General features: G+C 53.8%; 2 protein-coding genes across 5 annotated transcripts; both read right to left on the bottom strand.

Moving 5' to 3' along the window:
* Positions 1–8,429: 8,429 nt before the first annotated feature.
* Positions 8,430–13,037, bottom strand: TEX52 (testis expressed 52). Its single transcript, XM_082422179.1, has 2 exons — positions 12,408–13,037; positions 8,430–11,321 (listed from the first exon to the last, which is right to left on the bottom strand). The coding sequence occupies exons 1-2, from the start codon at positions 12,477–12,479 to the stop codon at positions 10,767–10,769; spliced, it is 627 nt and encodes a 208-aa protein (XP_082278305.1). The 5' UTR covers positions 12,480–13,037; the 3' UTR covers positions 8,430–10,766.
* An 80-nt stretch (positions 13,038–13,117) lies between these two features.
* Positions 13,118–26,017, bottom strand: FOXM1 (forkhead box M1). Of its 4 annotated transcripts, XM_082422107.1 has the most exons (11): positions 25,878–26,017; positions 25,534–25,610; positions 23,552–24,100; positions 22,804–22,955; positions 21,898–22,098; positions 20,754–20,882; positions 20,094–20,138; positions 19,478–19,547; positions 19,155–19,330; positions 15,709–15,792; positions 13,118–15,082 (listed from the first exon to the last, which is right to left on the bottom strand). In XM_082422107.1, the coding sequence occupies exons 3-11, from the start codon at positions 24,051–24,053 to the stop codon at positions 14,072–14,074; spliced, it is 2,370 nt and encodes a 789-aa protein (XP_082278233.1). In that variant the 5' UTR covers positions 24,054–24,100; positions 25,534–25,610; positions 25,878–26,017; the 3' UTR covers positions 13,118–14,071. The 4 variants fall into 4 exon arrangements, with proteins under 4 accessions (XP_082278233.1, XP_082278230.1, XP_082278231.1 ...); XM_082422104.1 differs by lacking the exon at positions 15,709–15,792; XM_082422105.1 differs by lacking the exons at positions 15,709–15,792; positions 25,534–25,610 and having other exon boundaries at positions 25,878–25,987.
* Between the last annotated feature and the right edge of the window lie 30 nt (positions 26,018–26,047).

Below are 26,047 nucleotides of genomic sequence, written 5' to 3'. Positions count from 1 at the left end.
CACGATGTAGACGGTAAACATGGACTGAAAACCAAACACTAGTGTGATTTCACTTGCTGAGCTCAGCACCCCCTGATCCTGGCTTCCTTTAGAGTCAGTTTCAGTGGAATATTCCAGCTCCCTTCCACCCCTGTGCCTTGACACCTATTACCCGCATATTTGCCTGGGATAGAGGTCGAAGAGGACCCACTGCCATGTACTGGGTTCCCTGGTTGTTTCAGTAGGATTAACCACGTGCATGGACCGATCAGCCAGTGCCCTGCGTACCAGGATGCCGGGCAGGCCCCGTGCCGAAAGGCATCTCCTCCAACCTTATTCTCAGTCAGCCATTCCTTAGGTTTGAAAAGTCTTCAAGATCTTCAAGAGTCCTTTATTAATGCACTCTCTGGAGGAGTGCCGCTGTCTGGGAACAAGAATGAGGCGACACTTAGCCACGTGGCCTCGGGCCGGGCTGACCACCTGGATGGGTGTCCCAGCACGTGGACCCCACCCCAGGGGAGAGCAGGTGCTCCTGTGGTGTAGAATGGGGTGAGCTTGGGGACAGCATCACCTCTTTTCCAGTGGGTTTGACAAGGCCTGGGAACCAGTCGTGCTCAGGAAATGCCATCCTCTGGAATGCAGCTGCAGAAGAGGCCCAGCTGGTCCCTGTGTCTGTGACTCAAACTAATATTGTCTCACTTGCTGTCTCATCATCCCACACACTCAGGGGTTAGGAGACCCTTGCTTTTTGTGTTCCTTGGCTTCTCCCTTTGTAAATCTGTGCTTTCCCCCACGTTGCAGGGAGTTCTTGCGTGGGGAATGTTCTGGCAATACAGAGCTCTGAGCTCTTCTTTCTCAGAACGCCGGGGAGTGTTTTGTGGCCCATTTATGTCCTCAGCTGGATTGTCTGTGTCTTTGCCAATAACTCACCTCTCTTCCTTCCCCTCATCATTTTCTAACCTAACCGATGTATAGTCCAACAAACCGATTCGTTCACGAGGAATAACTGCACTGAGCTCTAATCATGAGACGCAGGGAGAAAACTCCCCAGGACAGCATTCAGGAAGATTAAACCATCTGGATTCTTAGGAGGAGAAGGACTGGAGGTTTTCCTTTCCGAGACGCTTGGGAAATATCTGTAACTTTTCTCATTTACTTCATCTTGCGGTTCACATCAATGTTGAAGTGAATGGAACCAAACTCAGAAATTTTGTGAGAAAAAAATGGAAGTGTGAGATACGGCTCCCTCACTGCTTTGGTTCTCCTCTGAATTATAACACGTTTTCCTTTCACTCAGTCAAAAAATATTTTTGGAGCCCCTACTGTGTGTGTCAGGCACTGAGCGAGGCCCTGGGGGTACAGTGGGGAGTCGGATGGAGCCCCTGCCCCCATGGAGTTCACATCCAAAAGAGGAAGGCAGACTCTAGACCATTTATTTTTTTTTAATAATTTTTTTTAAATAAATTTATTTATTTTATTTATTTATTTTTGGCTGCGTTGGGTCTTCGTTGCTGCGTGCGGGCTTTCTCTAGTTGTGACGAGCGGGGGCTGCTCTTAGTTGCGGTGCACGGGCTTCTCATTGCGGTGGCTTCTCTTGTTGTGCAGCACGGGCTCTAAGCACACAGAGCTCAGTAGTTGTTGCACACGGGCTTAGTTGCTCCGCGGCATGTGGGATCTTCCCAGACCAGAGCTCGAACCCGTGTTCCCTGCATTGGCAGGCAGATTCTTAACCACTGCGCCACCAGGGAAGCCCTAGACCATTTATGATGTTGGGTAGTGCTGAGTGCTGGGCGACAGAGCAGGGGAGAGCAGTGGGGGTGGGGGACAGATGACATCGTACAGGATGAGAACAAGGTGAGGGGGAGGGCCATGCTGGTACCTGGAGGAGATGCCGTGGACGGGGGCAAGATGGGCTAGCCTGGGCCTGGGCTGACGTTCCCACACTGCACCCCAGACGGGGTAGATCTCCATCCCCTCTGTCCGACCTGGCTCCCCCCCACCCCATGACCAGTCATTCACACCAGCAAGACGTGGAGAGAACAGAGCTCCTCACCCACCCAGGACGGAACCCTTTTCCTTGCTCTCCCGGACAGCGTTAACTCACTGGGGTTAACAAGTCACCAAACCCTGCATCTGACAGACCCGAGGGGTCAGGGTTTCCTCTACTGAAAGGGAACCCAGAGCCCTGCCGAGTGGGTTCTCAGAACTGTCAGAGGGCGATGGGTCTTTGTGTTTCTAGCAACGAGGAAGGCTGAGAGGGCTCCAGGAGATACCGCTTTCTTGGCCTTCACCCTCATAGGCCCTCAGGTCTCCTGGAGAACCTTCTGCCCTTAGGTAAAACCAGACTACATCTCATATCTGCCATGGGGTGTCAGTCATTAGTGATTCTAGGCTTGTGCTGACTGATGCCATGGCTACTGGCCACACATGGTTATTGAGCAATGGAAATGTGGCCGGTCTGAACTGAGATATCCTATAGGTGTAAAATACGTACTGGATTTTGAAAACAATACCAAAAGCAATGTGAACTATCGCATTAATTATTTTTATGTTGATTACATTATTTATATTGATAATATTTTGGATCTGTTTGGTTCAGTAAAATGTGCTTCTTGTTTTGTTTGGTTTTTTGCTTGTTTTGTTTTTGTTTTTAGTTTTGGCCATGCCGTGTGGCAGTGACATGCAGGATCTTAGCTCCCTGACCAGGGATCGAACCCATGCCCCCCGCATTGGGAGCGCAGAGTCTTTCTTAACCACTGGACCACCAGGGAAGTCCCTTTTTCTTTTTCTTGGGAAAATGTGTTATAAAAATTAACATCACCTGTTTATTTTTACTTTTTTAATATGGCAACTATAAAATTTAAAGTTGCATGTATGGCTCCATTATATTTCTCTTGGACAGCACTGGTCTGAATAGATTCACAGCTTGCTCCCTGGAACCTGGCATAATCTATTCCAGCATCCCTCCACCTTATCAGGAAGTTCTTCTTTATGTCTAATCTAAATCCCTGTAGCTGTATTCAAAATACCTGCCCTCTTTTCCAAACCTCAGTACAGATGGAGATGAACTGGTTCCCACCTTCCTTGTAATAACCTTCCATGCCTTTAAATCTCTTTCACATTTTCTTTTTAAGAAGAAAGTGAAATAGTGCCATTTCTTGTCACTGATATTAGGGACAGGGAGGAGAGTTCACTTGATGTAGTGAAATCATCCAGCCCTGCCACATAAGGAAATTCCCAGGATATTCCCCATAGAATGGGTTATTCAGAGCTAGACAAACAGCACCCTTGACCCTACAGAGGGTGAGGCCAGCCGGCTCTATTTCAGACTTTCCCCTCTGGCCTTGTCAGATCTGCTCAAGACAGGAATGAAGCTGTTTTCCAGAATTCTCCAGCAAGGGTCCCAGAAGGCCAGGGTCAGTTTTGAAATTTTTCACCCTACCTCCACCCCAAAGAGGTAGATCTTCCAAAGACTGCCAGGCTAGGACCACTTTTTGCATTTGAGGCTAGGATGCTTTTCTCCTATTTCATGGGTGGCAAAACCAAGGCACAGGGAGTTCTCTGGTGGCTTAGTGGTTAGGGTTCCGGGCTTTCACTGCCGTAACCCGGGTTCAGTCCCTGGTCAGGGAAAGGAGATCCTGTAAGCCGTGCGGCGTGACCAAAAAACAAAACAAAACTAAACACCAAGACACAGAATGGTGGAGCATTTGTCTCTATTGATGAAAGCAGACCAAGCACGGGATGTTGAATTCGGACAAGCTTGGTCACGTTTCCCAGCTCACTTACTAGCTGGGTGACTTTGGGTGGAGTGCTTAATCATTTGGAATCCACTTTCTAATCTGTAAAACTGAAATAACGTGTCATCTGCAGACTCTCTGTGAAGTATGAATGAGAAGCCCAACAGCAAACTGGTTAAGAGCTCTGGGGGCCTTAGTAGACTCGTCTCTAAAATGGAGAGCACGTGGGGCCTCATTGTGTTGGGAGGATTAGGTGGGTTGGTTCATGAAGAGCTCGCAACCCCTTGCCCAACACACAGCGAGTCCTGGGTATCTGCCTGCTGTTATCTGGGAGCTGACATTCACGTACACAGGAGTGTTCTTGCGTGAGCGTGTGTACACGCGCGCACACACACATACACACACAGGCTCTGACCTAGATGCCTCTCCCCTCTGCTCTCATAGTACAACTGGGTCAGGCATCTCTTACCTTCCTTCTCACACTATTTAAAATTGTTTACTTGTCCATCTTCCCACCAGATCTTAGGCTTTATAAGGGCAGGGTCTTGTTTGTTTGTTTGCTTGTTTTTGCTCCCTTCTCTCTCTTCTTACACAAAGTTCGTTGGCTGAATTGTCCAGCAGGACTCCAGGACACAAGAGGAAACGTGCTGTTACCACCAACAACTCAGGTGTTGAGACACTAGACCAGCTTGGTGAGCGCCCACCTGATTTTTCCAGGATCCGGCTGACGGCATAGGCGGTCACTCCAGACCCCTTTCTACTCCTCCCCTTTCCCTGGTACCCATGGGACTCATTTGCCAGCCCCCCTCACCCCTACCCCTGGGCCCTGCCCCCAAATCTTGATACTGCAAGTGCCCTCGGGAATCTGGCAAAGCTGCCTACCTCCTTCCAGACATCCTGAATGTCGAGTGCCAGCGGGGATCCTGCTTCGCCCTCCCTCTGGCCTCAGCATTTCTCTCCCCCCATCTTGTGTTTAGCGACTTTCTTTCCTGCTTCCATTTACCTCCGTTTCCCGTTCCTCCTGGCCTAAGCTTCGGGCCTGCGCTGGGCACCCCTGGCACCAGTGTCTAGTGATACTCCTGCTAAAGAAGCCACTGACTGTTGTCCAAGAAGCCTGTCATGCTGTCTCATGTCAGTGCTCAGTGACCGTCCACTGGAAACCATGGTGGCCTAGGGGAAGCCACGCATCCAAACTCTGCCTTGGAATTCGAACAATGCCAGGATGCAGCAGCTTTGTCTTCCAGGTGGGCCTTTGGGAGGTTCTGCCCTGGGACCCACAGACAGTGTGTTGGCTTGAGACTAACATGAGATGAGCAACTCTGTGAAGAGCCACAGGAACCACTAAACATAACGATAAACCGGCAACAGCAATTATGTATACTGTGTAATGAAAAGAGTAAGTGATGTGGCTCAGGGGACAGCACGACCAGCAGAAGCTCAGAGGTGGAAGAGACGCAACGAGGCAAAGGGCTTGAGCAGGTGGGTCAGCGCGGGATGGAAACAAAAGGCCAGCGCGTCCCGGGGAGGCCAGAGGTGGGTCTGGGCGGCCTGGGCAGGGAATCGTGCTCTGACTTGTCATCGCGGAGCAGCGGCGGGACTCTTTCTTTCTTTCTTTCTTTCTTTCTTTCTTTCTTTCTTTCGTTCGTTCGTTCTTCCTTCCTTCCTTCCTTCCTTCCTTCCTTCCTTCCTTCCTTCCTTCCTTTCTTTCTTTAATATTATTTATTTGGCTGTGCCGGGTCTTTGGTTGCGGCATGCAGGATCTTTAGTTGCAGCATGCGGGCCTTTAGTTGCGGCACGCGGGATCTAGTTCTCCCACCAGGGATCGGACCCAGCTCCCCTGCATTGGGAGCACAGAGTCTTAACCGCTGGACCACCAGGGAAGTCCCCAGCAGCAGGGCTTTCTGAGGCATGGCAATTAGATGGGACAGCCTTGCAGTCGGGTGGGTGAGATGGAGACTGAAGGTCATGACTGGCTGGCCCTGCGTCTCCCCCAGGGGCCCCCAGCCCCCCAGCTTCCAGCCTTACGGGCCCCAGCCCTTCCTGAGGCCCTAGTGGCTCAGCAACCTGACCTGTTCTCAGTTGCCCACTCAGCTGGAGCCCGGCTGAGGGAGAGGGAGGCTGCGAGGGGAGGGGAGGACCCAGAAGCGGCTCTGAAGCCTCTGTGCCGGGACCAATTGTGTCCTGAAGCTGGCGGCATTCAGCAGAGCACGGGGTGCCCTGGGGAGGGGTGCGAGGGGTGGGGCAAGCGGGCTGCAGCCCTGCTTCCCTCTCGGATCTGCTTGAGAAAGCTGCGGTGAGAGAGTAGGTCCTGAAGGCGGGCCCAGGCTGCAGGGGTCCCCCCAGCCCCCCACAGAGGCTTCCGAGGACTCCTTATCTGAGCAGATGGGGGAGGGTGGGGTGGGGTGACGCCCATGGCTGCGGGCAGGCTGGGCTGAGGGTTGCCTTGAAGAGTCCCCAGGCCCAGGAGGACCTACGGAGACTGTTGTCCCCGGAGCTCCATGGCCTGGTGGAGTTGAGGAATTCCAGGAATCCTGCTTCTGCATCTCTGGCTGGCGACGGGGACGGACAAGGGAGCCCCTGGTAGTGCTGCCAGCAGGAAGGAGGCCGCCATCCAGAGAGCAGAGCCGGAGGGTGGAGGCAGGGGTGGAAGTCCCGCGTGAGGCCGGCAGCCGGGGGGAGGGGGTCTGGGTCTGCAAGGCGGGCGGGTGTCTGTGGAAGCGCAGCTCACCCCTCTACCCTCCCTCCCAGCTCCGGGCTGGAGAGTGGGAGGCTTTCTCCTCCGGCTCACTCCCCAGAACTTCCTATTAACCCTCTGAGTGTGCCCTGGGCTTCTCTTGCTGGAGGTGACAAAACCCAGGCATGATGGGCAAGTAGTCTGAGAAGCAGGATGGCAGCACAGGCCCCGGAGCCCTGGCTGTACCAGGAGGGCAAGGACAACCTGGCCTTGTGGCCCGGAGCCCTGGCTGTACCAGGAGGGCAAGGACAACCTGGCCTTGTGGCCCGGAGCGAATCGCCTCGGCCTTGGGCCTCGGTTTACCATCCAAACGCTTGTTTCCCAGAGGCCTGCCCCGCTTTAACATGCCAGGATCTGAGGCAAGGGACCTCCTCCTTCCCACCGTCATTCCTGATCCAGAGCGGGGAGAATGGGCCGTTCCCCGAGCCCCACCCTCCCCTGGAGCGCTCGGGAGACTCTCCTTCCTCCCTTGGCTGTGGGCCTCCCCACCCATCCCCCCACCACGGGGAGAGGCGGCCAGGAGAAGGACCATGGTGGAACTGTAAATTTGGAACTAGAAGGAATTTTGGAAACTCTCTATACATACCCTATTTATATAATTATTTTTAATCGAGATGAAATTCACATAACATTTACCATCTTTTTACATTTTTAAAATATTTCTTTATTTATGTTTGGCTGCGTTGGGTCTTAGTTGTGGCAACGCGGGGTCCTTCGTTGCAGCGCGCAGGCTTCTCTCTAGTTGTGGCCCACGGACTTAGTTGCCCTGTAGCACGTGGGATCTTAGTTGCCCGACCAGGGATCGAACCCGCGTCCCCTGCATTGGAAGCATGGCGTCTTAACCGCTGGACCGCCAGGGAAGTCCAACATTTACCATCTTAACTTATACTCCAGTGGCATTTTGTTCACTCATGATGTTGTACAAGGAGCACTTCTATCTAGTTCCAAAATATTTCCATCCGCCTCAAGAGAAAACCCTGTACCCATGAAGCACTCAGCCCCCATCCCCCTCCCCATCACCTGGCCACCACAGATTCACCTTCTGTCTCTAGGGATTTGCCTCCTCTGGACTTTTCCTAGACATGCAATTGTATGATATGCACCCTTTTGTGTCTGGCGTCTTCCACTCGTGTTTTCGAGGTTCATCCACATTCTTGCGTGTGTCAGTGCTTCACTCCTCCATAAGGCTGAATCGTGTCCCACCCGTTTATTACTTTTATTCTACAGGTAATGATTGACAGCTGCAGGTATGGAGGGCCGACGCTGTGCCAGGCACTTTGCAGGTGCGTCACTTGTTTCTTTTATTTATTCCACTTATTTTTGCCCTAGTGGCTCCTGCTGTGCAGAGGAGGAAGCTGAGAGCTTGAGGGGAAAAAGGACCCTCCCAAAGGGCACACAGCTGGTTAGTGGTTACGCCAGGGCTGGAACCCCAGTGGTGTTTGATTCCCAGGTGCTGACAGCTTGAGAAAAGTGGGCAAAGAAGGCAGTGGGCAGAGGCCCAGGGAAGCCCAGATGGGGAAGGTCACCGACATGGCATGTGACAGGGGCCAGGGGAGGTGAGGTGGGCCCTGCCTGCAGCTTCTCCCTCTCTGGCCACTCCCCGCTGCCCCTCCCCCCCAACTCTCCGCCCCAGCCGGCCAGGACCCTGCGGACCTGTGCGCTTTACCTGCCTCCACTTGAGGCCACGTGTCTCTGCCCTACCCCGCACTGCGAAAGCTGAGGCACGAGGGGTCCACAGCAGCACGGGCCCAGGCCCAAGATGGTGCTCTGGGGTGATGGCGCCCACTGTTACCTTGAGTCTCCACTTTGCTCCTGACCTATGCCCAATGGCCTGCACCCTGTGTGTGCGTTTTGGCGTTAGGCTGGTGGAATCATGTTATCTGCTTGGTCAGTCTTCCATCCTTCGGACATGTAGTCTGTAAGGGGATCACCCAGATTCTAGCTGTCCTCCAAGCCCCACCTTCTCTATAAACGCAGTCCAGGAGCCCTTCCCGCTCTGACCTGCTGCCCTGCGACGCTGGTCTCACGGCTCGCTCTTCTGCAGACCTGCGGTATTTGGTTCAACACTGGGAAGTCCACTTTTTGCACAACAGAGTTGAATATTGGCAAATCGTTCAACGTGGTTTGCGCTGGCTCAGCAGGTATCCTCGCAATTGCTGACTTTGGTTTACATCAGAGGTTCGCAGGCTTGGCTGCATGTTAGAATCACCCTGGGGAGCTTTTTAGAAACACCGGTGCCCGGGCTCTCCCCCAGGCCAAGCAAGTTAGACTCTCCCGGGTGGGGCTCAAACCTCAACATTTTTCTAAAGTGGGCCGGGTGATTCTAATGCACTGTAAGACTGGAGGGAGGCGGGGTTTGCATGTAAATGTCCTACTTCCCCAAGAAGATCGTGAGCGTCTTGAAGCCTTGTCTGGTCCTCTTGCTCAGAATGTGCTGTCTCACTTTCCTAGACGGGGTTCATCTGAAGCCCCTCCAGAGCTGCTCCGCAGGGGCCGCAAGACTGGGCGGGCCTCCCCTCTCACTCTCTCTTGCTGCCACCTGGTGAACTTCACATGCCCTTCAAGGTCCAGCTCCCATGCCACCTCCTCCTTTATTCCTGCTCCAGGGCTGGGCTACAGCAGCAAGCCAGCGAAACCAGGACCCTTCTCACACAGAGATGATTTATTGAGCCCCCTCTCCCTGCCAGACACCATACCCCGAAAGGTACCAGGTGCATCTCCAATACACACCTGGGGCAAGTGAAGCTCAAGGAATTTGAGAATGTTGAAGTTGTGTCGCAAGTTTGTGATGGTAGATTCCAGCCTAGTTCTGTTCGACTCCCAGGGCCTGGCTGCTTCTGCCACCCTACACACATATTTCCTGTGCACCGAGCACCGTGCCGAGCTTTCTGTGGGTGATACTGTATTTCTCTCCTGCTACCTTTATAGAACATTACGTTGGCTGTGAACTTGTCTGATTCTTGGGTCAGACAGGAGGGGAGGTGGAGCGTGGTGGTTAAGAATGAAGCCCTGGAGCTGTGTTCCCTGGGTTCAAATCCCAGCTCTGCCCTTACTAGCTGTGCAAACTTGGGCAAGATACTTGACCTCTCTGTGTTTCAGATGCCCCATCTGTAAAAGGGGGTTGATAATAGTAGTTTCTATTCAGGGAGTAGTGGGAGGAGTAAGGAATATAGTAAAGTGATTAGAACCATTTGGCTGTGAGGTGTTTGAGCAGCGATCTGAGTCTTCCCCACGTCCGTGTGTCCAGAGTTAGTACGGAGTAGCCGTCAGTGGTCAGCGTTGCGAGACAGCAGAGAGAAGTCAAGGTCCTAGTAATCGTCTCTCAAAATCACCAACTGTTGGCTTTTTCTTTTAAAGATTAAACACCTCCGCAGCCTCCCACTCCAGTCCCTTGGGGCTTCTGTCAATGGTATTGGAGTTTGAGACACGCTTTGTATCCCTCTCTCTCTTTCCTGCCACCCGTGCCCAGAGCCTAGAGGGCAGTGGAGTGGAGACGCCCCCGGGCATGCCCGCGATGGGCAGGGAGGGAGAGTCCCTCCACACTCCTGCCTCTGCTCACACCAGCCACCCCTCCTCTCGACGCTTCCGAAGCCTTCCTCCCCTCCCAGCCTCTAGCCCTCTGGCCGGCCTCACGAAGCCTTCCCGGGGCGGTGCTCCAGACGACACCCACCCCTCCCTCTTCTGAATGTCTGTAATAACGTCTGTGTTTGGTACGGTGATTTTATGTATCCATTCACCCACTTTATCTTCACGCAGTGAGGTGGGCACGGCATTTACCACTCCCCACCTCCCCGCCCAACTTTCAGCATCCGTGGAACTGAGTCTGCAAGAACTCAGCAATTTGCCAAAGTGACACAGTCTGGAGTTTAATCCAAGCTTCTGCCTCGGGCTCTCGGCTCTTTCTATTAATAATTGACGTCCTCACAACACCTGTTGTCTGTCTCACGCTTTGGGCACTTGGCACGCGTGGGCTGGTTTTGAGAGCTGTCTTTCCATGTGCGTGTGTGTCGATACCTGCCTTTCAGAAGCTCCTTGAGGGCAGGGACTGAATGACATTTCTCTGTATCCCTGGGGCCTGGCAGGCATCAAGTATCAATACACAGCTGTCTCCCCTACATTTTCGTTAAGTAATCAAGCCCCTCCCCTGGCTGTCATTCCCTGGCCTCCACCCGGTCCCTCCAGCTACGTTTGGACAGAGTTGAGTTTTCAGGTGACCAGAGGAGGGACGGTAAGACGTCAGAAAGAGGAATCGGAAAGAGGGAGGGGTCCCCTGGACACAGGTGGGTTGGGTGGGCTCCCCGAGGAGGCAGCTCCTCTTACTTCTTGAAGTTCTTCGGGGGCAGGACGTTGCCGTTGGCATCGAGCAGGGGTGCCCTGACTTCACTCCTCAGCTGGAGCTTCCCCACCTCTCTCAGTTCCTTCACTGTCCTGAGAATCACCTGGTGCCTCCTATTTGCGTCCAGAAAGAGAGGAGTACAGGAGATGAAGGTCAGAAAGCTGTTTTGACCCATCCAGGATGGAGGGGGCACGGGGGGCTCTGCCAGGGGGCGGCGGTGGGCCCTGGAATCCGTCAACCAGCGCCAGACGTTGCTGTCATAGGGCCTGTCAGGCCTGGAGGGGAAGGCGGCCGGCAGATGTCCCACATGCAGCCACGTGTGGAAGCCCCAGGTGTGCTGGGCCGCGTCCTTCCCAGGGCAGGCCAGTCGATGACGCACCTTGGCCTTCACTTCCGTGCAGGGTGGCAGCTTCAGGGCCAGCTGGTGGTAGGCTTGCCGGGTGAATCCGGGCAGCTCCGAGGACTCCCTGGGGAGGAAGAACTCGCGTTGAGCCCACGTGCGGGGCGTCGGGAGGCTCTCGTGGGCGTGGACCATCTAGGGAGAGACAAGGGAGCCTGGGAGCGCTCTGCCTCTCCTCCGCTGGAGAGGACAAGCTGCCAGCGGCCTCCAGACCCGGATTCTCGTCAGGGCCAGGTGGCCGGGGTGCGGGGTGCGGGGGGCGGGGGACGTTTTCTCGGTTCCTGCCCAGAGCGCGTGGCCGCTTGGTATGATCTGCACGCATCCTCATAGACTGTTCTCTGTGCATCTATCAGGTTTTGTTTTCCCAGCCTCTTTCCTCAACTGACATTTTCCCTCTCGTCACTCTGCCTTCACCCATCCTCCCCATCCTGGTGCTCTTCTCCAGGCACATTGGGCTGAGGTAGTGTGAGGGAAAACGCCCCTTCCAAGCAGAGTGTAGAAGGGAAACCATTCTCCAGGGAACGGGGCCAGTGCTTTTCTGCCCAGGCTCCTCCCGTCCCCCGCTTCTCTGTCGTTGGTGCGTTTCCCTCAGGTCTCATTAAGATACAATCACATGTAGGAAGCATCCAGATGTGGGTTCCTTTCCTTTCTGGCGCCCCGCCACCCCCCCTGAAATAAACGGTGGCAGATGATATATACTTGACACTTTGCGAAATACTTATCCTCATCTCATTTAACCCTCACACCTTGCGAGTAAGTGTTCTTGTTGCATCTCAGAGATGCAAGAAGCAAGGCACGTGAGGGTGAATAACTTGCCCACGGCACAGAGTGAGGGCAGCAGAGCTGGCACTCAGGCTGTGCCACTCAGGACACTAGGCTCCTCCAAAATGCCTCTGCTTCCCACCTGCCCCTAGGACTTTTCTGATCCCCAAAGCTCACCTGTTCCTTGGGCCCAGTCCCCTAAGTCATGTCTACACGCACACCCCAGGGGTGGGTCTGGATGTCATAACCAGACATTTCCTCTCCTCTGCCCTGAGCTCCGTGTTCACAGGGTCATAGGACAAGGGTTCACGCGCCTGGAGCTCTGCTGCCCTGCTGCCCGGGAGAAAGCATGGCCCAGCCTGGGGCTGGCAGGGGGCAGGCAGGGGGTGGGGCTGGGGACAGCCCCTCACCCAGTGTGGTACAGAAAGGTAGCTGCAGAGATGCGGCCCCGCCCCCTACCTTCAGGAAAGGTTCTCTGACGCGGGATGGGTCACTCTGCCCTCTGGGTGATCTCTGCAGGTTGCTGGCCATTTTTCTGGGCTTCCCTGCAGGAGCGGCAGCTTTGTAGGGAAGACCTTCTTGGCAGCATTGTTTGCTGCTGGGGTTGCTATGGTGATGCTTCCTGGGTGGAGACACAGGCCCTTACCTCTCCCTGGGAGGGCTCACCAGTCCCTCGGACCCTGGCTGCCTTTCAGGTGAGGCAGGTGGGGAATAGGGCTCATAACAGGAGCTGCTTCGAGGTGGGGGCAGAAAAGCAGGGCCAGCTGGCTCCCAGGCCTCGGGTTGGGGATGGAGGTGGTCATGAGGCGCCTGTAACTGGGCCCATCCTTCCCTAATGTTGGTGGGTGGGTGCCCCTGGGTAGGCCTTTCTTCAGGGAGCCCTGGAAGGCCTAAGTGACCCAGCAGGTTCAGAGGTCCCCAAAAGAGGCTGACTGTGCAGGCCCGGCACTGGGAAAACCGCCGATTGACTGCTGAGTTGGGAGGACGGACGTGCCAGGGCCAGGGAGGGAGGTGACCGGGCCACAGCCCTTTGCACTCTCCTTCCAGGGCTCCGTGTTGGCTTCAAGCCTTGCATCTTCCCTGTCACAACCATTTTCATCGTCACCCACTTTCCTTCCCAACCCCCCTCACGCCGTAGGGACCAGACACCAGCACGCCACAGACCAGCATGTGCCCCTGGGCTTTATTGAGTAGGTAGTTACAGTAGTGTTTTGGAGCTGGGGGCTGTGCACACGGCCAGCTGGGGCCCAGGGCGGCTCTCTGCAAAGCTGTGGTGCCAGCTCAGACAGGCAGGCAGACAGGCCAGCCGGCCTCCGCCTCCTAACTCGTCTCTCTGGCATGATTAGGGACCTTATCAGAGAAACGTCTCTCGGGCACATCTGGGAACCCACTCTGCTCCAGGTGCCTCCATGCCCCCGCCCCACTCTTGACCCATAATAAGAGACCCTTTCACCAGGATTTCTTCTCGCAGGAAAGCTGACTTGGAAACGTGGGCAGGTGGGAGGCAGGGGCAGTAGGAGGGTGCTGGCAGGCAGACTCGCGTATCGGGGTGCCTACAGTGAGGAACCCTCGAGGGAGGGGCCTGGAAGGAACCGTGCACTGCAGCCCCCCCGCCGCAGGAACCGAAAGCAAGTAACAGAAGCAAACTGAACCTCCTCGTTATCCTAGCCCCCTTCTGGCAGTCTCTAGGTAATGATCTAAGGAGATAGGTTTACATTTATAATTAGAGGATAATTAGGAACATATACACCATTTACAAGGGCCACCCTGCCCGGAGCAGGGAAGGTGGTGGGTGGCTGGGCACAGACGCAAACAGTCAGGGGTGGGGGGCGCTCCTCATGTCTTTTCACCCTTGTGTTTGCTGTTCCCACCCTCAGCTCCTAGTAGGGAGGGAGGAATCAGATGCTCTTGGGGAGTGGGTGGCACGGACACTGGTCACCAGGACCTCGCGGCTTGCAGAAGGCCCAGTGGCGGCTCTGGCGTGACGCCTGCCTTGGCGTCACCAGGCCAGGCGGGGCTGGAGGAGCAGACGGCCCCCGCCTGCTGTCCCGGCACAGAGGGCTCGGAAGGCCAGCCCCACGAGCGCCCGGAGAGCCGCTGGCTTGAGCGGTGCGGGTCCGTCTCTACCGCAGCTCGGGGATGAACTGAGCCCAGCTGGCGTCGTCGGAGCCCAGCAGGTCCTCCTCCAGGCCGGGGAAGCTGATGTCCAGCAGTATCTTGCTGAGGCTGTCGTTCATCGTGTCCAGGACCAAGCCTTCCGTCAGAGAACGGCTGGCCGAGAGGCTGGCAACCTGCGGCTCGGAGGAGCCTGGCTTGGGGACCTCCGTATCTGAGGGGGGACAGCCGCTGAAGGGGTCAGCGGTGATGTCAAAGGGCTCGGAATTGAGGAGCTCTCGGGGGGAGTCAAAGAGGGGAACGCTTTTCAGCGGGGTGGTGCTGAGATCTGCCAGCTCCAGCGAGTCCGGCAGGGGCCCAAAGGCACCCTGGGGGGTTCGTACGGGGCTGAAATCGAGCCCCCCCACTTTGGCCGGGGGCGTGAGCCTCCAGGGTTCGGGGGTCACGGGGAGGGCAGATTTGCTCGGGGTGGAGGAGATGGGCAGCATCTCCTTAATGGGTGTCTTGAAAGGCCCGCCCTCCTCCTGGGAGGAGCCAAGCTGGGAGGCAGGCCGTGAGGACCCTGCTGTGGCCTGTTGGGACGCCCCGGGGCCCTCGGAGAAGAGCAGCTCCGGCTCGTCCAGACAGGGGGGCAGGAGGTGCTGTTTCCTTCGAGACCGGCTCATCTCCCTCCTCTCTCTGCGTTTGATGACAAGCAGGTCAGAGACGCAGCGGGCTGGGGACCTGGGCCCGCTGTAGGACTTCTTGGGCCTGGGGACGGGGGAGCGGGACGAATCCTCCCAGGCGGGGGACGATTCCTCCTTGACAGATGGGCAGGGCGAGGGCCACTCTTCCAGGGGCGGGCTCTCGACTTTGATGGGTCTCCCTAAGTGTGGCGTTTCCTCCCCAGGCTGGACTTCTTCCTCCTTGATGGACTGGGCTGGAAGCAGAGGAGACAGCCCTTCTCCAAGGAGGAGCTTCTCCGCTTTCACTGGTCCTGCCGTGGGCAGAGGGGCGACCCCCTCGTCCGCGAGCAGCACCTGGAAGGGAAGCAGGTTAAGGTGAAAGCCAGGTCTGGAGATTCAACCAGGCAGCAGGTGGGACACAAGTTCATGACTGAGACAAGTGACATACTGGTACTGATCCTCTTTTGTCTTTTTAAAGTCTTAAAGACTATTAAATATGAGACTATATGATGAAGGTGGTAGTTCAATTCTGGGGGTAAAGGACAGAGCGTTTCCTGGGCTTCCCTGGTGGCGCAGTGGTTAAGAATCCGCCTGCCAGTGCAGGGGACACGGGTTCGAGCCCTGGTCTAGGAAGATCCCACATACCACGGAGCAACTAGGCCCGTGAGCCACAACTACTGAAGCCCGCGTGCTTAGAGCCTGTGCTCCGCAACAAGAAAAGCCACCGCAATGAGAAGCCCGCACACCGCAACAAAGAGTAGCCCCCGCTCGCCACAACTAGAGAAAGCCAGCGCACAGCAGCAAAGACCCAACACAGCCAAAAATAAATAAATTACATTAATAATAATAAAATTTAAAAAAAAAGAAAAAGAGCATTTCCTATGGTGCTAGCATAATTTGTATCCATCTGAGAGAAAATAAAACTGGATGGTTGTTTCATACCATATACAAAGACTTAAACAGAAGAATTAAAACCATACAAATCCTGAAAGAGAATCTAGGAGACTACATGTACAATCTGAGGGGGTGGGTGAACTTCTTAACCAAGACTGGAAACCCAGAAGCTGTAAAAGAGAAGAGAGACATATTTGACTACATAAAAATGTAAAATCTTTCTGTGGCAAGGAGACCATAAACAAAGTTTAGAAGCAAACAACAGAAGTAAAAAATATCTTAAAAGACAGGTTAATATTTTAATAACAAAGAAATCACAAATTATTAGCAAAACCCTGTAGGAAGATGGGCCAGGTCCATAAATAAGCGTCTCACAGTGAAAAATTCCCAGTGACCAAACGCAGGGAACAGGTGCTGACTTACCGATAAGCAAAGGAAGATAAAATGAAACAAGGAGCTGTCCTTCATACACCGCAGAGGGGCAAATATTAAAAAGACTGATAACACCCATGGCTGGCAAACATAGGTCTTGTTGGTGGATGTGTGAATTATCACAGATTTTTCTGGAAGCCAATCTTGCAATATTTAATAAACTTTAAAATAACTGTTCACTCAGCAATCTCGTGTCTGGTTCTCTATCCCACAGAAATAAAAACACTAGTAAGAAAGATACTTGCAAAGATATTTATTGCAATGTTTGCCATAGGGCAAAAAAAACGAGAAACATAATGTGCCCGTGAAAGCGGAATGGTTGGAAAACATACGGCAGAGCCGCACCATGGAATATTATGTAGCCATTAAAAAACAATGCAGGGCTTACCTGGTGGTGCAGTGGTTAAGAATCCGCCTGACAATGCAGGGGACACGGATTTGAGCCCTGGTCCGGGAGGATCCCACATGCCGCGGAACAACTAAGCCCGTGTGCCACAAATACTGAGCCTGTGCTCTAGAGCCCACGAGCCACAACTACCGAGCCCGTGTGCTACAACTACTGAAACCCGCGTGCCTAGAGTCTGTGCTCCGCAACAAGAGAAGCCACCACTATGAGAAGCCCGCACACTGCAACAAAGAGTAGCCCCCGCTCGCCACAACTAGAGAAAGTCCGTGCACAGCAACAAAGACCCAATGCAGCCAAAAATAAATAAATAAAATAAATAAATTTTAAAAAAGCAAACAAACAATGCATTAGGGAGTTTCCGGGCAGTCCAGTGGTTGAGACTCCACGCTTCCACTGCAGGGGGTGTGGGTTCGATCCCTGGTCAGGGAACTAAGATCCCACATGCCGCCTGCCACGGCCAAAAAATAAAATTAAAAAACAAAAAAAAACCCTCAAAAAAGTAAAAAACAAAAAACAATGAATAAAGTGATGCCAAGTGACTTGGGAGAATTTCCCTGGGGCAGAAAGTGTGTGTAGGGCTTCCCTGGTGGCATAGTGGTTAAGAATCCGCCTGTAGGACTTCCCTGGTGGCGCAGTGGTTAAGAATCCGCCTGCCAATGCAGGGGACATGGGTTCGAGCCCTGGTCCGGGAAGGTCCCACATGCCGCGGAGCAACTAAGCCCGTGCGCCACAACTACTGAGCCTGTGCTCTAGAGACCGCGAGCCACAACTGCTGAGCCCACGTGCCACAACTACTGAAGCCCGCATGCCTAGAGCCTGTGCTCCGCAACAAGAGAAGCCACCGCAATGAGAAGCCCACAAACAGCAACAAAGAGTAGCCCCCGCTCACAGCAACTAGAGAGAGACCGCGTGCAGCAGTGAAGACCCAACTCAGCCAAAAATAAATAAATTAATTAATTAAAAAAAAAAAAAAAAAAGAATCCGCCTGCCAATGCAGGGGACACGGGTTCGAGCCCTGGTCTGGGAAGATCCCACATGCCGCGGAGCAACTAAACCCGCGAGCCACAACTACTGAGCCCACGTGCCATGACTACTGAAGCCCGCGCGCCTAGAGCCCGTGCTCCGCAACAAGAGAAGCCACCGCAATGAGAAGCCCGCGCACTGCAACAAAGAGTAGCCCCCACTCGCCGCAACTAGAGAAAGCCTGCACACAGCAGCAAAGACCCAACGCAGCCTAAAATAAAATAAATAAATTAAAAAAAAAAAAAAAAAGAAAGTGTGTAATACAATCCCATTTTCAATGCTGTGTGTGGTGTGTGCATGTATAACACGGCTATGGCGATTGGTGTATGCAGAGTATACTAAGAGCATGAACAAATGGGAGAAAGCATGCTAAACTGTCAACATGGCTTATCACGGGGAGCAGGGGAGACATGGGTGAAGGTGATGCGAGGGGAAGCAAAAAGAAGAAAAGGAGATGAAAAAGACTGCATTGAAACAAAAACAGTGTACATGCTACAGTCACATGAATGCATTTATGTAAAATTATCTATGCTGGTAAAAATAATTTTATGCATATTAAAATGATATTTTTTAAATTAAAATAACAAAAGCAAAAACAGGGACTTCCCTGGCGGTCTAGTGGTTAAGGCTCCATGCTTCCGCTGCAGGGGGCATGCGTCTGATCCCTGGTCCGGCAACTAAGATCCCGCATGCTGTGTGGTACGGCAAAAAAACCCCCAAAAACCAAAAAACCAAAAACAACAAAACAAAACAAAAACAAAAACAAAAGCAAACCCAAGGCTCTTTATCTGGAGCCCCTGCTACTTCCATCTCAGAGAAGGGGGCACAGGGGCCCTTCCTGTACTTGCTACAGGCCAGCCTCTGCTCACAGATCCTTCTCTACAAAATGGCAGGGTCTTAACTCACTGTCGTCACCCCTCGAGCTAGACCACTGATGCTCAACCAGCAGCAACTCCCCCCAGGGGACATCTGGCAACACCTGGAGACATTTTAATTGTCACACCAGGCGGTGCTCCCGACATCTGGTGGGGAGAGACTAGGGACGCTGCTAACACCCTCCAGTGCACAGGGCAGCACCCCTCCACCCCCAACAGAGAATTATCCAGCCCTAAATGTCAGCTGTACGGAGTCTGAGAAGCCCAGAGCTAGACTGGCCCATCACTATACCGTTGTTACTGGGGGCCTCCAGGGCACGCCCATTACAAAGCCTTCTCCAGGGACCTCCCTGGCGGTCCAGTGGTTGAGACTTTGGGCTTCCAGTGTAGCGGGTGAGGGTTCGATCCCTGGTCGGGGAGCTAAGATCCCGCAGGCTGCGTGGTGCAGCCAAAAATAAAAAAAAAATTAAAAAAAAAAAAGGCCCTCTACACACCTGTTTGCTGCCCAAATCTACTTTGTAAAGCCTCCTTCCCTTGTGAACTCTTCCTGAACCGTCCCAGCCCATCTGTTATAATCACCCTTGTCTGAACTCTTATAAACTCATCAGGCACATGTGGGCCTTCCGACATCCCTTACATCATACAGCAGGTTCCTTTTTAGCTCTTATAATGCTGTTGCATTTTCCTAGGTATCGGTGCCTTGTCTACCAACTAGACGTATAAGCTTCTCAAGGGACACGTGGCAGAATCTGTAATTGACTGGAGTCTCTGCTCAGAGAGAACCCGAGGCACTGACCTTGGGGGCGATGCGGACTCGCTTGCTGTGGCGGGCGAGCTCCGAGCTCATGAGTGAGGCTGCCAGGGGCAACGGCACCTTGACCGAGGGCTGCAGCACCAGGGACTGGTTCACTGGGAACTGGATGGGCACCAGGTACGAGCTGACCCGCGGCAGCAGAGGCTTCATCTTCCGCCCTGGGAGGGACCGGGAGGGGTCAGGAGCAGGGTCCAGGGACAGGCCCCTTCCAGGCTATGGGATCTTTGCTCTCCTCCCCTGGGCTGGGACCCCCGAGTCTGCTCCCTACAGGTGCGCCCCCCGGAAACAGGCTCCCCCATACTAACGTGCGCCCAGGGGGAGTTCGGTTTTGATGGCCACGTTCCGGCGGAGCTCAGGGTTGGGTCGTTTCTGCTGCTGTTTGGGGCAGAGAGGGAGAGAAAGAGACCGGGTCAGAGACGCAGGGGGACAAGGCAGGCGACCCCACCAGCTGCTCCAGGACCGGGCATGGAGCGAACCGACCGCCTGGCCCTGGGCAGGTGGTGGCACAGACACACGGCAGCGGGCGGTCCTACCACCTCATCCACGCGTCCTCACCCCCGGGATGCAAAGCATGGAGCTCTATGAGGGGCAGAGAAAAGCCAGGTAGAGAAGTGAGAGCAAAGACGGCCGCCCTCCAGGCCCGTGCCATGCACCGTGGTCACCATCTTGCAGGGAGACTATGGCGGGTCCTCCTGCCACGCGCCGCTCTGCTTGGGGCACCGTGATGAGCCCACGGGAGCGGGAGGAGGTGGCGATCACGTGTCCTGAACACCCAGAAGCTCAGGTGCTCTGCGTTCAGGGCTGGCAGGCACCCAGCCACAGGCTCCCTTTCCTGCTAATGTCTTGTCCCTGTCACCGAAGCCATGCTGAGCGTGGAAGGGAAACAAGGCCGAGCCCCGAGCGGGAGGGAAAGAATCTTACTGATTCCAAGTGCTCGGGCGATTGTGGAGACCCTGGGTCCAGTGGCTGGTGGTGGTCAGGCATCGTGGGAGAGAAACGAGACGAAGTTACCACCGGTGCAGTCAAGCTGACCAGACTGGGCAAACCTATTCCTGATGGACGCCGAGGGCCACCCTCAACAACGGTCCCTCCCAGGAGAACGAGGGCAGCTAGCGGCACCCTTATGGGCACTCCGAAACTCCAAAGCAATCGCTTCTGACAAGAGATTCTGGAGGCTTCGTTTCTGCTCTCCGGCCTAAAGAAAGGCTTTTTAAAAACCAGGTTTCCCAGACTTTCTCTGTAAGAATCACCTGAGATTCTTGCTAAAAACACATATTCCTGAGCCCAACCCAGGCCTTCTGAGTCAGAAGCCCCAAGAGAGGGGCCGAGGAGGCTGTATTTTAACAAGTGTTCCAGGCAGTTCTTATCACAGGGCAACACTGCCCAGGAGGTCCCGTTTTGGGATCAGAGAGTCCTCTCTGTGGCCTGGTCTAGCAGAGAAGTGTGCCATCCCTTACGGGCTGGCTGGCCTTTAACTCTACCCTGATCGGATACGCTCATCCCAAGAGGACTTCTTTCCTTTTGCGATGGATCTCATGACCTCCAACACTGGCCCTATTTGGACAAAACCAGGATGCTTACCTTAAAAACCTGGTCCAGTGTCAAGTAGCGATTGGCACTGGGGTGAATGGTCCAGAAGGAGACCTTGCCGTTGGCAGACGTCTCGCGGACAAACATGTCGTGGAGAGAGAGGTTGTGGCGGATGGAATTCTGAAAGTAGATGATGCCACTCATCAGCTACTTTGGCTTTGGAAACACCACCGCCGATGTCCCCCAAGGAAATCAGGCCCAGGCTTTGTGTCCCTGTCACCTTGCCTATTGGCAGCTCCTGTGGCACTCCGCATGGCAGAGCTGGCAACCTGAGCCATCAACCCGTCTGTCCAGTGGGGACAGAGACTGGGGCCATTGCTGAGGTGGTGATAAAGCAGAGACCTGGACAGCTGTCAGGGGCTGGGAAAGAGGAGTGAGGCTGTGGGTGATAACCAGTAGCCAGAGAGGCGAGTGAAGAAATTATGATGCCAGGGAGCTCCCTGGCGGCCTAGTGGTTAGGATTCTGGGCTTTCACTACTGTGGCCCGGGTTCAATCCCCGGTCGGGGAACTGAGATCCCGCAAGCCGCGTGGCATGGCCAAAACAAAAAAAAAAAATTATGATGCTGGGGAATTCAGTTGAGGTGAGTGTGAGGTTAATTGTCCTGCTGTGGGGAAAACAATACAAAAGCCCCTTGGTCTGGGACAGAGCATCTGTCGGGGCACCTACGCTGTGGCTCTGAGTCCCGTGTGAGCCATGGCTCCCAGGCATCTGTGTTTCCGTGAGCAGGAGGAAGAGAAGATCCCCGCCTTCTGGAGAAGAGATGTGACTTTATAGAAGGTGAATCTTTGGATCGTGAGGCTTACAGATTTTGTTTTTCATTAATATCTTTTCACAAAGCTACTTAGTCACTCCAGCTGCTGTTCAGCGCAGCACAGAAGTGGGCTCTGTGCTGCACTGAAGAGTCTCCGTCAACCCAGGGTAGCGACAGATGAAGTGGTTACAGGGCTGTTAGTGATGATTTCGTCTGGATTCGGCAGGATCGAGTCCCAATCCAAAAGATACGGTTGTTGAAGGTTCTAGCATCCTTGGCACTTAACTGCTCCCTCCACACCAGACACAGACTACTGCCCTTCCGTGTAGACAAACTATCGGGCCGGACTGACCTTGACTGTGGCTGTTACGGGACACGGTACCTTCCAGCCTGGCTTGGCGATGTGCTTGAAATAAGGGAAGTGGTCCTCGATCCAAGTGTAGATGTCTTTCAGGGTCATGCGCTTCCTCTCCGTGCTGTTGATGGCGAATTGTATCATGGCCATGTAAGAGTAGGGTGGCCGCTCAGACACGGAGTCTGGCCAGGATGCCGATGCTCCCGGGGGCCCCTCAACCTGAGCGTTCTGAGAAGCCAAAGGGAAAGAGAAAAGGCAATGACACGGAGAGTTCACAAGACCTCCCCCGCCCCACCCCACCCCAAAGAACATCCCCTAGAGAAACATTTTATCCCATAGAATTGTACTGGAAACAAATCATCTAAGACCACTATTCCACAGAATAAAATTTTAGGGTTAGGAAGAATCTTAGAGGTGATCTAATCCAGTCTCCAAACATAGAACCACTTCTCTGTCATCGGTCATTTTTTTGAAGATATTGTCCAATAATAACTAGAAGTCCAGTCTTTGTCAGTTGAAACCTCTCAGGAAAGTCTGGGTACCTATTATTACTCTTAAAGCATCAACTGTATGTTAAAACTACACCCATTTTTCAGACCTGAGCGTCGAGGGACCTAGGTCTTAGTCTGATTCCTACTCCTGATGTGATGTGAATAAACCCATCTCCTTTCAATGGCACAGTACTAAACCCAGTGCTGATGGGGTACAGAGTGGGCCAGAGGAGTCTGCCCTCAAGGAAATTTCACAGATAGGGGCGAGGGAGGCGGGAGGGAAGATCCCAGGTAGAAAGGGAGCTCCAAATTATATAGAATCACACTAAGTGAGTGCTAATACCAGAACTTGGAAATTCTACTCCACAGGCCACTTGATTTCCCTTCTTAGAAATTCCCTGCTCCGGCTCTGACTGCCCTAGTGAGTGACGGGACAGTTCACCTTAGCCTGACTCTGCTCCAAGTGACGATTCTCCTTTTCCTCCACCTCTTGCTTGATGCTGCAGGAGCCCAGCCCATCGGAGGTCATCTTTCCAAGCCACTGGATGTTGGTCAAGCTGTTGTCTAGCGTGCAGCCGGCTGCCTCGCCGCCAGCTACAGGGGAAACAACCCAAGACGCCGCTTAGCTGCCTGATCCCGAGCCCCGCAGGCCCAGTGAAGTTGGCAGTTAGGGATCACCTCTGCCCTGAGGGACAGGGAGCACTTGCTGACTCTGCGGTGGCCTCTTGGGTACTCTGCCCCATTAGGATTTGGGGAGAAATCCAGGAGCACAGTTCAAGTTGCATTTCAGTCTGAGCCACACTGAGCCTCAGAGATCAGTCAAGGCAACCTAACAAAAGCATGACTGAGCATCTCAACAAAGAAAGTCACTTTTCCTCCTCATGCTTTCTCCTTCATTAAGATGGAGAAAGATTCCTATTTCCTTATGTGGTCAATGCAGAGGATAACTAGAAACGATAAACAAATCCTTTTCCAATGTAAAGAAGGGAGTAGAAATGCTAAGTTACATTGCAACCCCTTTGACAGTGCCCAAAGGATCCGGGTCAAGGTTTTAGGATGAAGAAAGGCAAGGCTTTCTCCCGGTTCGGGCAGACGCCTGTGTGTCCTAAGCATCAGTGTGGCGGACTGCAGTCCTCACCACCAGAGAGGGAAGGCTGGCTCCTCACCCCTTTGCCTTACAGACCACGTACCACAGTTCTCCCATCTCTGCCCGGGAAGGGCTCCAGGTGGTCTAGGAAGATTCACGTCCTTGGCTGCAGACTTTGGTCCCAGGGTCTCGGTGATCACTTCTGTCCTCTTGGGATCACTGCTGGTTTGGGCTTGAGGCTGGGGTCCTGGAGGGCGAGCGGGGGCTCCCCCGCAGCTGATGAGGATGAATTTATTGGGCCCACTGCTGCCACTCTCCTTTCCTTTGGCAGTCAGTGCTGTGATGATGCTCTGGATATTGGCATTCTTGGGGACGGCCACCACTTGGGTGTTGGGCATGGTCGGGTGGTTAACGATCTTGATCCCGGCTGGAAACTTGCAGGGGTTGGACTCTGCCACCTCCTTGGAGGCCTGCGGTTGAGCAGGCTCTTGTTGGGCAGGGGGCCTCTTAGGCTCCTCTTCTGATGTGTCACCTGGGGCATTCTGAACAGGAAGGGGCAGCCTCCGTCTTTTGAGAATCAGTGGCCGACGGGGGCTGGTTTTCATTATGAATCTGTGCTTTCACTCTCCATTGAGAATGACCAGCATGGACCCTGGAAAGCGCAAGGGGCAGCAGGAGGTCAGAGGCTTATCAGGCTGAGAAGGAGGTTCTGTTAAGGAGGGGTCTTCCTCATCACATGACCAGGAGCATGAGCCCTCAGGCCCAGGTGAATACTCCTTGGGGCTTTGTAAAGACCACAGACAATAAGGAGATGAGTTCTACTGACAAAAGTTAAAACTAAAGCAAACAGAAGAAATTCAAAGGGGGAAAGTGGGATTAGGTTGGCTGTAGGTCAACATAGTCAAAGCTCTAGGAGCTTAAGGATGTTTTGGGAATTCCCTGGCGGTCCAATGGTTAGGACTTGGTGCTTTCACTGCCGAGGGTGAGGGTTCAATCCCTGGTCAGGGAACTAAGATGCCACATGCCGCGTGGTGTGGCCAAAAAAGAATGTTTAGCTACAGAAATAAATAGGGAAGCTACAAAAATGTGGAAATGTCTCTTATTTCCTACTGTAACACAGATCACTTGCAGTGACTGTTGGGACAGGAACGCTGGAATAGGACAGCCTACAAGACTCTGATCCCATAATCCATTCTAGCGTAGACCACATGTTTTTTATACCATTTTACTTTATAAATTAAAGGATCTGAGCCCACAGGATCAGAGGAAAAAGGCGGATTGTACCATTATTGTCACACCACTGAAGAAATCATCTTCCAGCTCACAAGACCTCAGATAAGAGGGAAACTGCTCTACTCAAGGCCCAGGGTAATGCTAAGGGGTGACATCATTTCACGGGCTATTATCCTTGCCTTTCTTAAAAATACATTTTTCTTTTACAATTTGCAAACTATTTATATAGTGACATTTTAGTACTTGCATGTGCTTATTCATATTTTGACTTTCTAAGCATGTTACTGTATCGCTTAATTTCTCTTCCAGAACCAAGACTGTTATCCCTGTGTCCTGACTAACAAACTGTGCTATCTTCAGTGTGCTAAGGTGGTTTTGTAGTGTTAAGGAAAACTGTTTTATCTTTTAAAAATTGTGTTTTTTGATTTTAACAGATCTGTGGAATACTCTACCATTGTGTGAAGTTGTGAAATTCTACTGAGAGGTACTCCGAGGGACAGAGGAATGGGCTGTCCCCTTTTTAGGATATCTGCCATCTCCCTAAAATTGATTGTCACACTCGTCTGACATTTGCCATTTGCTTAGAATCCACAGACCCTCTCCACTCTGCCTCCTTTTCCTGTATATCTAGGTTTCCTCTACCTTCAAATCTCAGTTTTACTTCCAACTCCTATCTCTTCCGGCCTCCCTCCCTCCACCCATCAATCAGTAGATACTAGTATTCGCTCCCCACCCGCAAAAGATATCTTCCTGGTCTAAAGCTTAATTTTCCCTTCTACTCTGACCAGCCTCTTGCTACCACTGCCAACACCCTCTAGCCCGGAGACTTCCGGAGCGGCTCCCGGGACTCACCCACATCCAGACCAGGGCTAGGCTGCGGGGGTCTCCGGAACCCGGGGGAGGGTCCTGGGAAAGGGCGGAGTGGAGGCCTAGAGGTGAGAGCAACGGGGTTCAGGGGAGTGTGCAAGCAGGTCGGCCTCGGCTCCCAGCGCAGTAAGCTCAGAGGGACCCCAGCCGCCGTCTGCCGGAGCAAGCGGGCCGCCCCTCCTCCCGGGGGAAGGCCGGGGGCGCTCAGCGGGAGAGATGAGGAGGGCCGGGAGGCTGGATGCAGCAGCGCCGCGCACCGTCGCCAGCCCCGTCCGGAGCCAGCCCTCCGCGTCCTCCCAGCCCCGGCCTCTCGCATGCCGCCCACTCACCTCGCTTGCACCGCCGGACGCGCCGGCTCCGGGAGGCTCCGCGCTGCTCCCACCTGCGGGCCGGGCCGCGACCCCGGCTGCGGGGCGGGGAATCCCGGGATCCCGGGAAGGGTGGGGGGGGTGGTCCCGGGCCGGGGCCGGGGGTGGGGTCCCGCTCTGAGGCTTTCAGT

This window comes from Balaenoptera physalus (genome assembly GCF_965194825.1).
Source record: "Balaenoptera physalus genome assembly, chromosome: 13".
In the NCBI taxonomy this organism is placed as follows: Eukaryota; Metazoa; Chordata; class Mammalia; order Artiodactyla; family Balaenopteridae; genus Balaenoptera; species Balaenoptera physalus.
Note: the sequence above shows the minus strand (reverse complement) of the source record. Positions and strands in the feature narration are given on the sequence as shown.

What these genes read in the sequence shown, in the direction of transcription:
- TEX52 (XM_082422179.1), bottom strand. Translation starts at nt 12,479, where the DNA reads ATGGCCAGCAACCTGCAGAGATCACCCAGAGGGCAGAGTGACCCATCC. An exon ending in TCAGAGAACCTTTCCTGAAG is followed by an intron (nt 11,322 to 12,407) that starts GTAGGGGGCGGG and finishes GTCTCTCCCTAG; the next exon opens with ATGGTCCACGCCCACGAGAG.
- FOXM1 (XM_082422107.1), bottom strand. Translation starts at nt 24,053, where the DNA reads ATGAAAACCAGCCCCCGTCGGCCACTGATTCTCAAAAGACGGAGGCTG. An exon ending in TCGCCAAGCCAGGCTGGAAG is followed by an intron (nt 20,883 to 21,897) that starts GTACCGTGTCCC and finishes ATCTACTTTCAG; the next exon opens with AATTCCATCCGCCACAACCT. An exon ending in GAGTCCGCATCGCCCCCAAG is followed by an intron (nt 15,793 to 19,154) that starts GTCAGTGCCTCG and finishes TCTCTTTTACAG; the next exon opens with CTTCTGGGTTTCCAGTCTTG.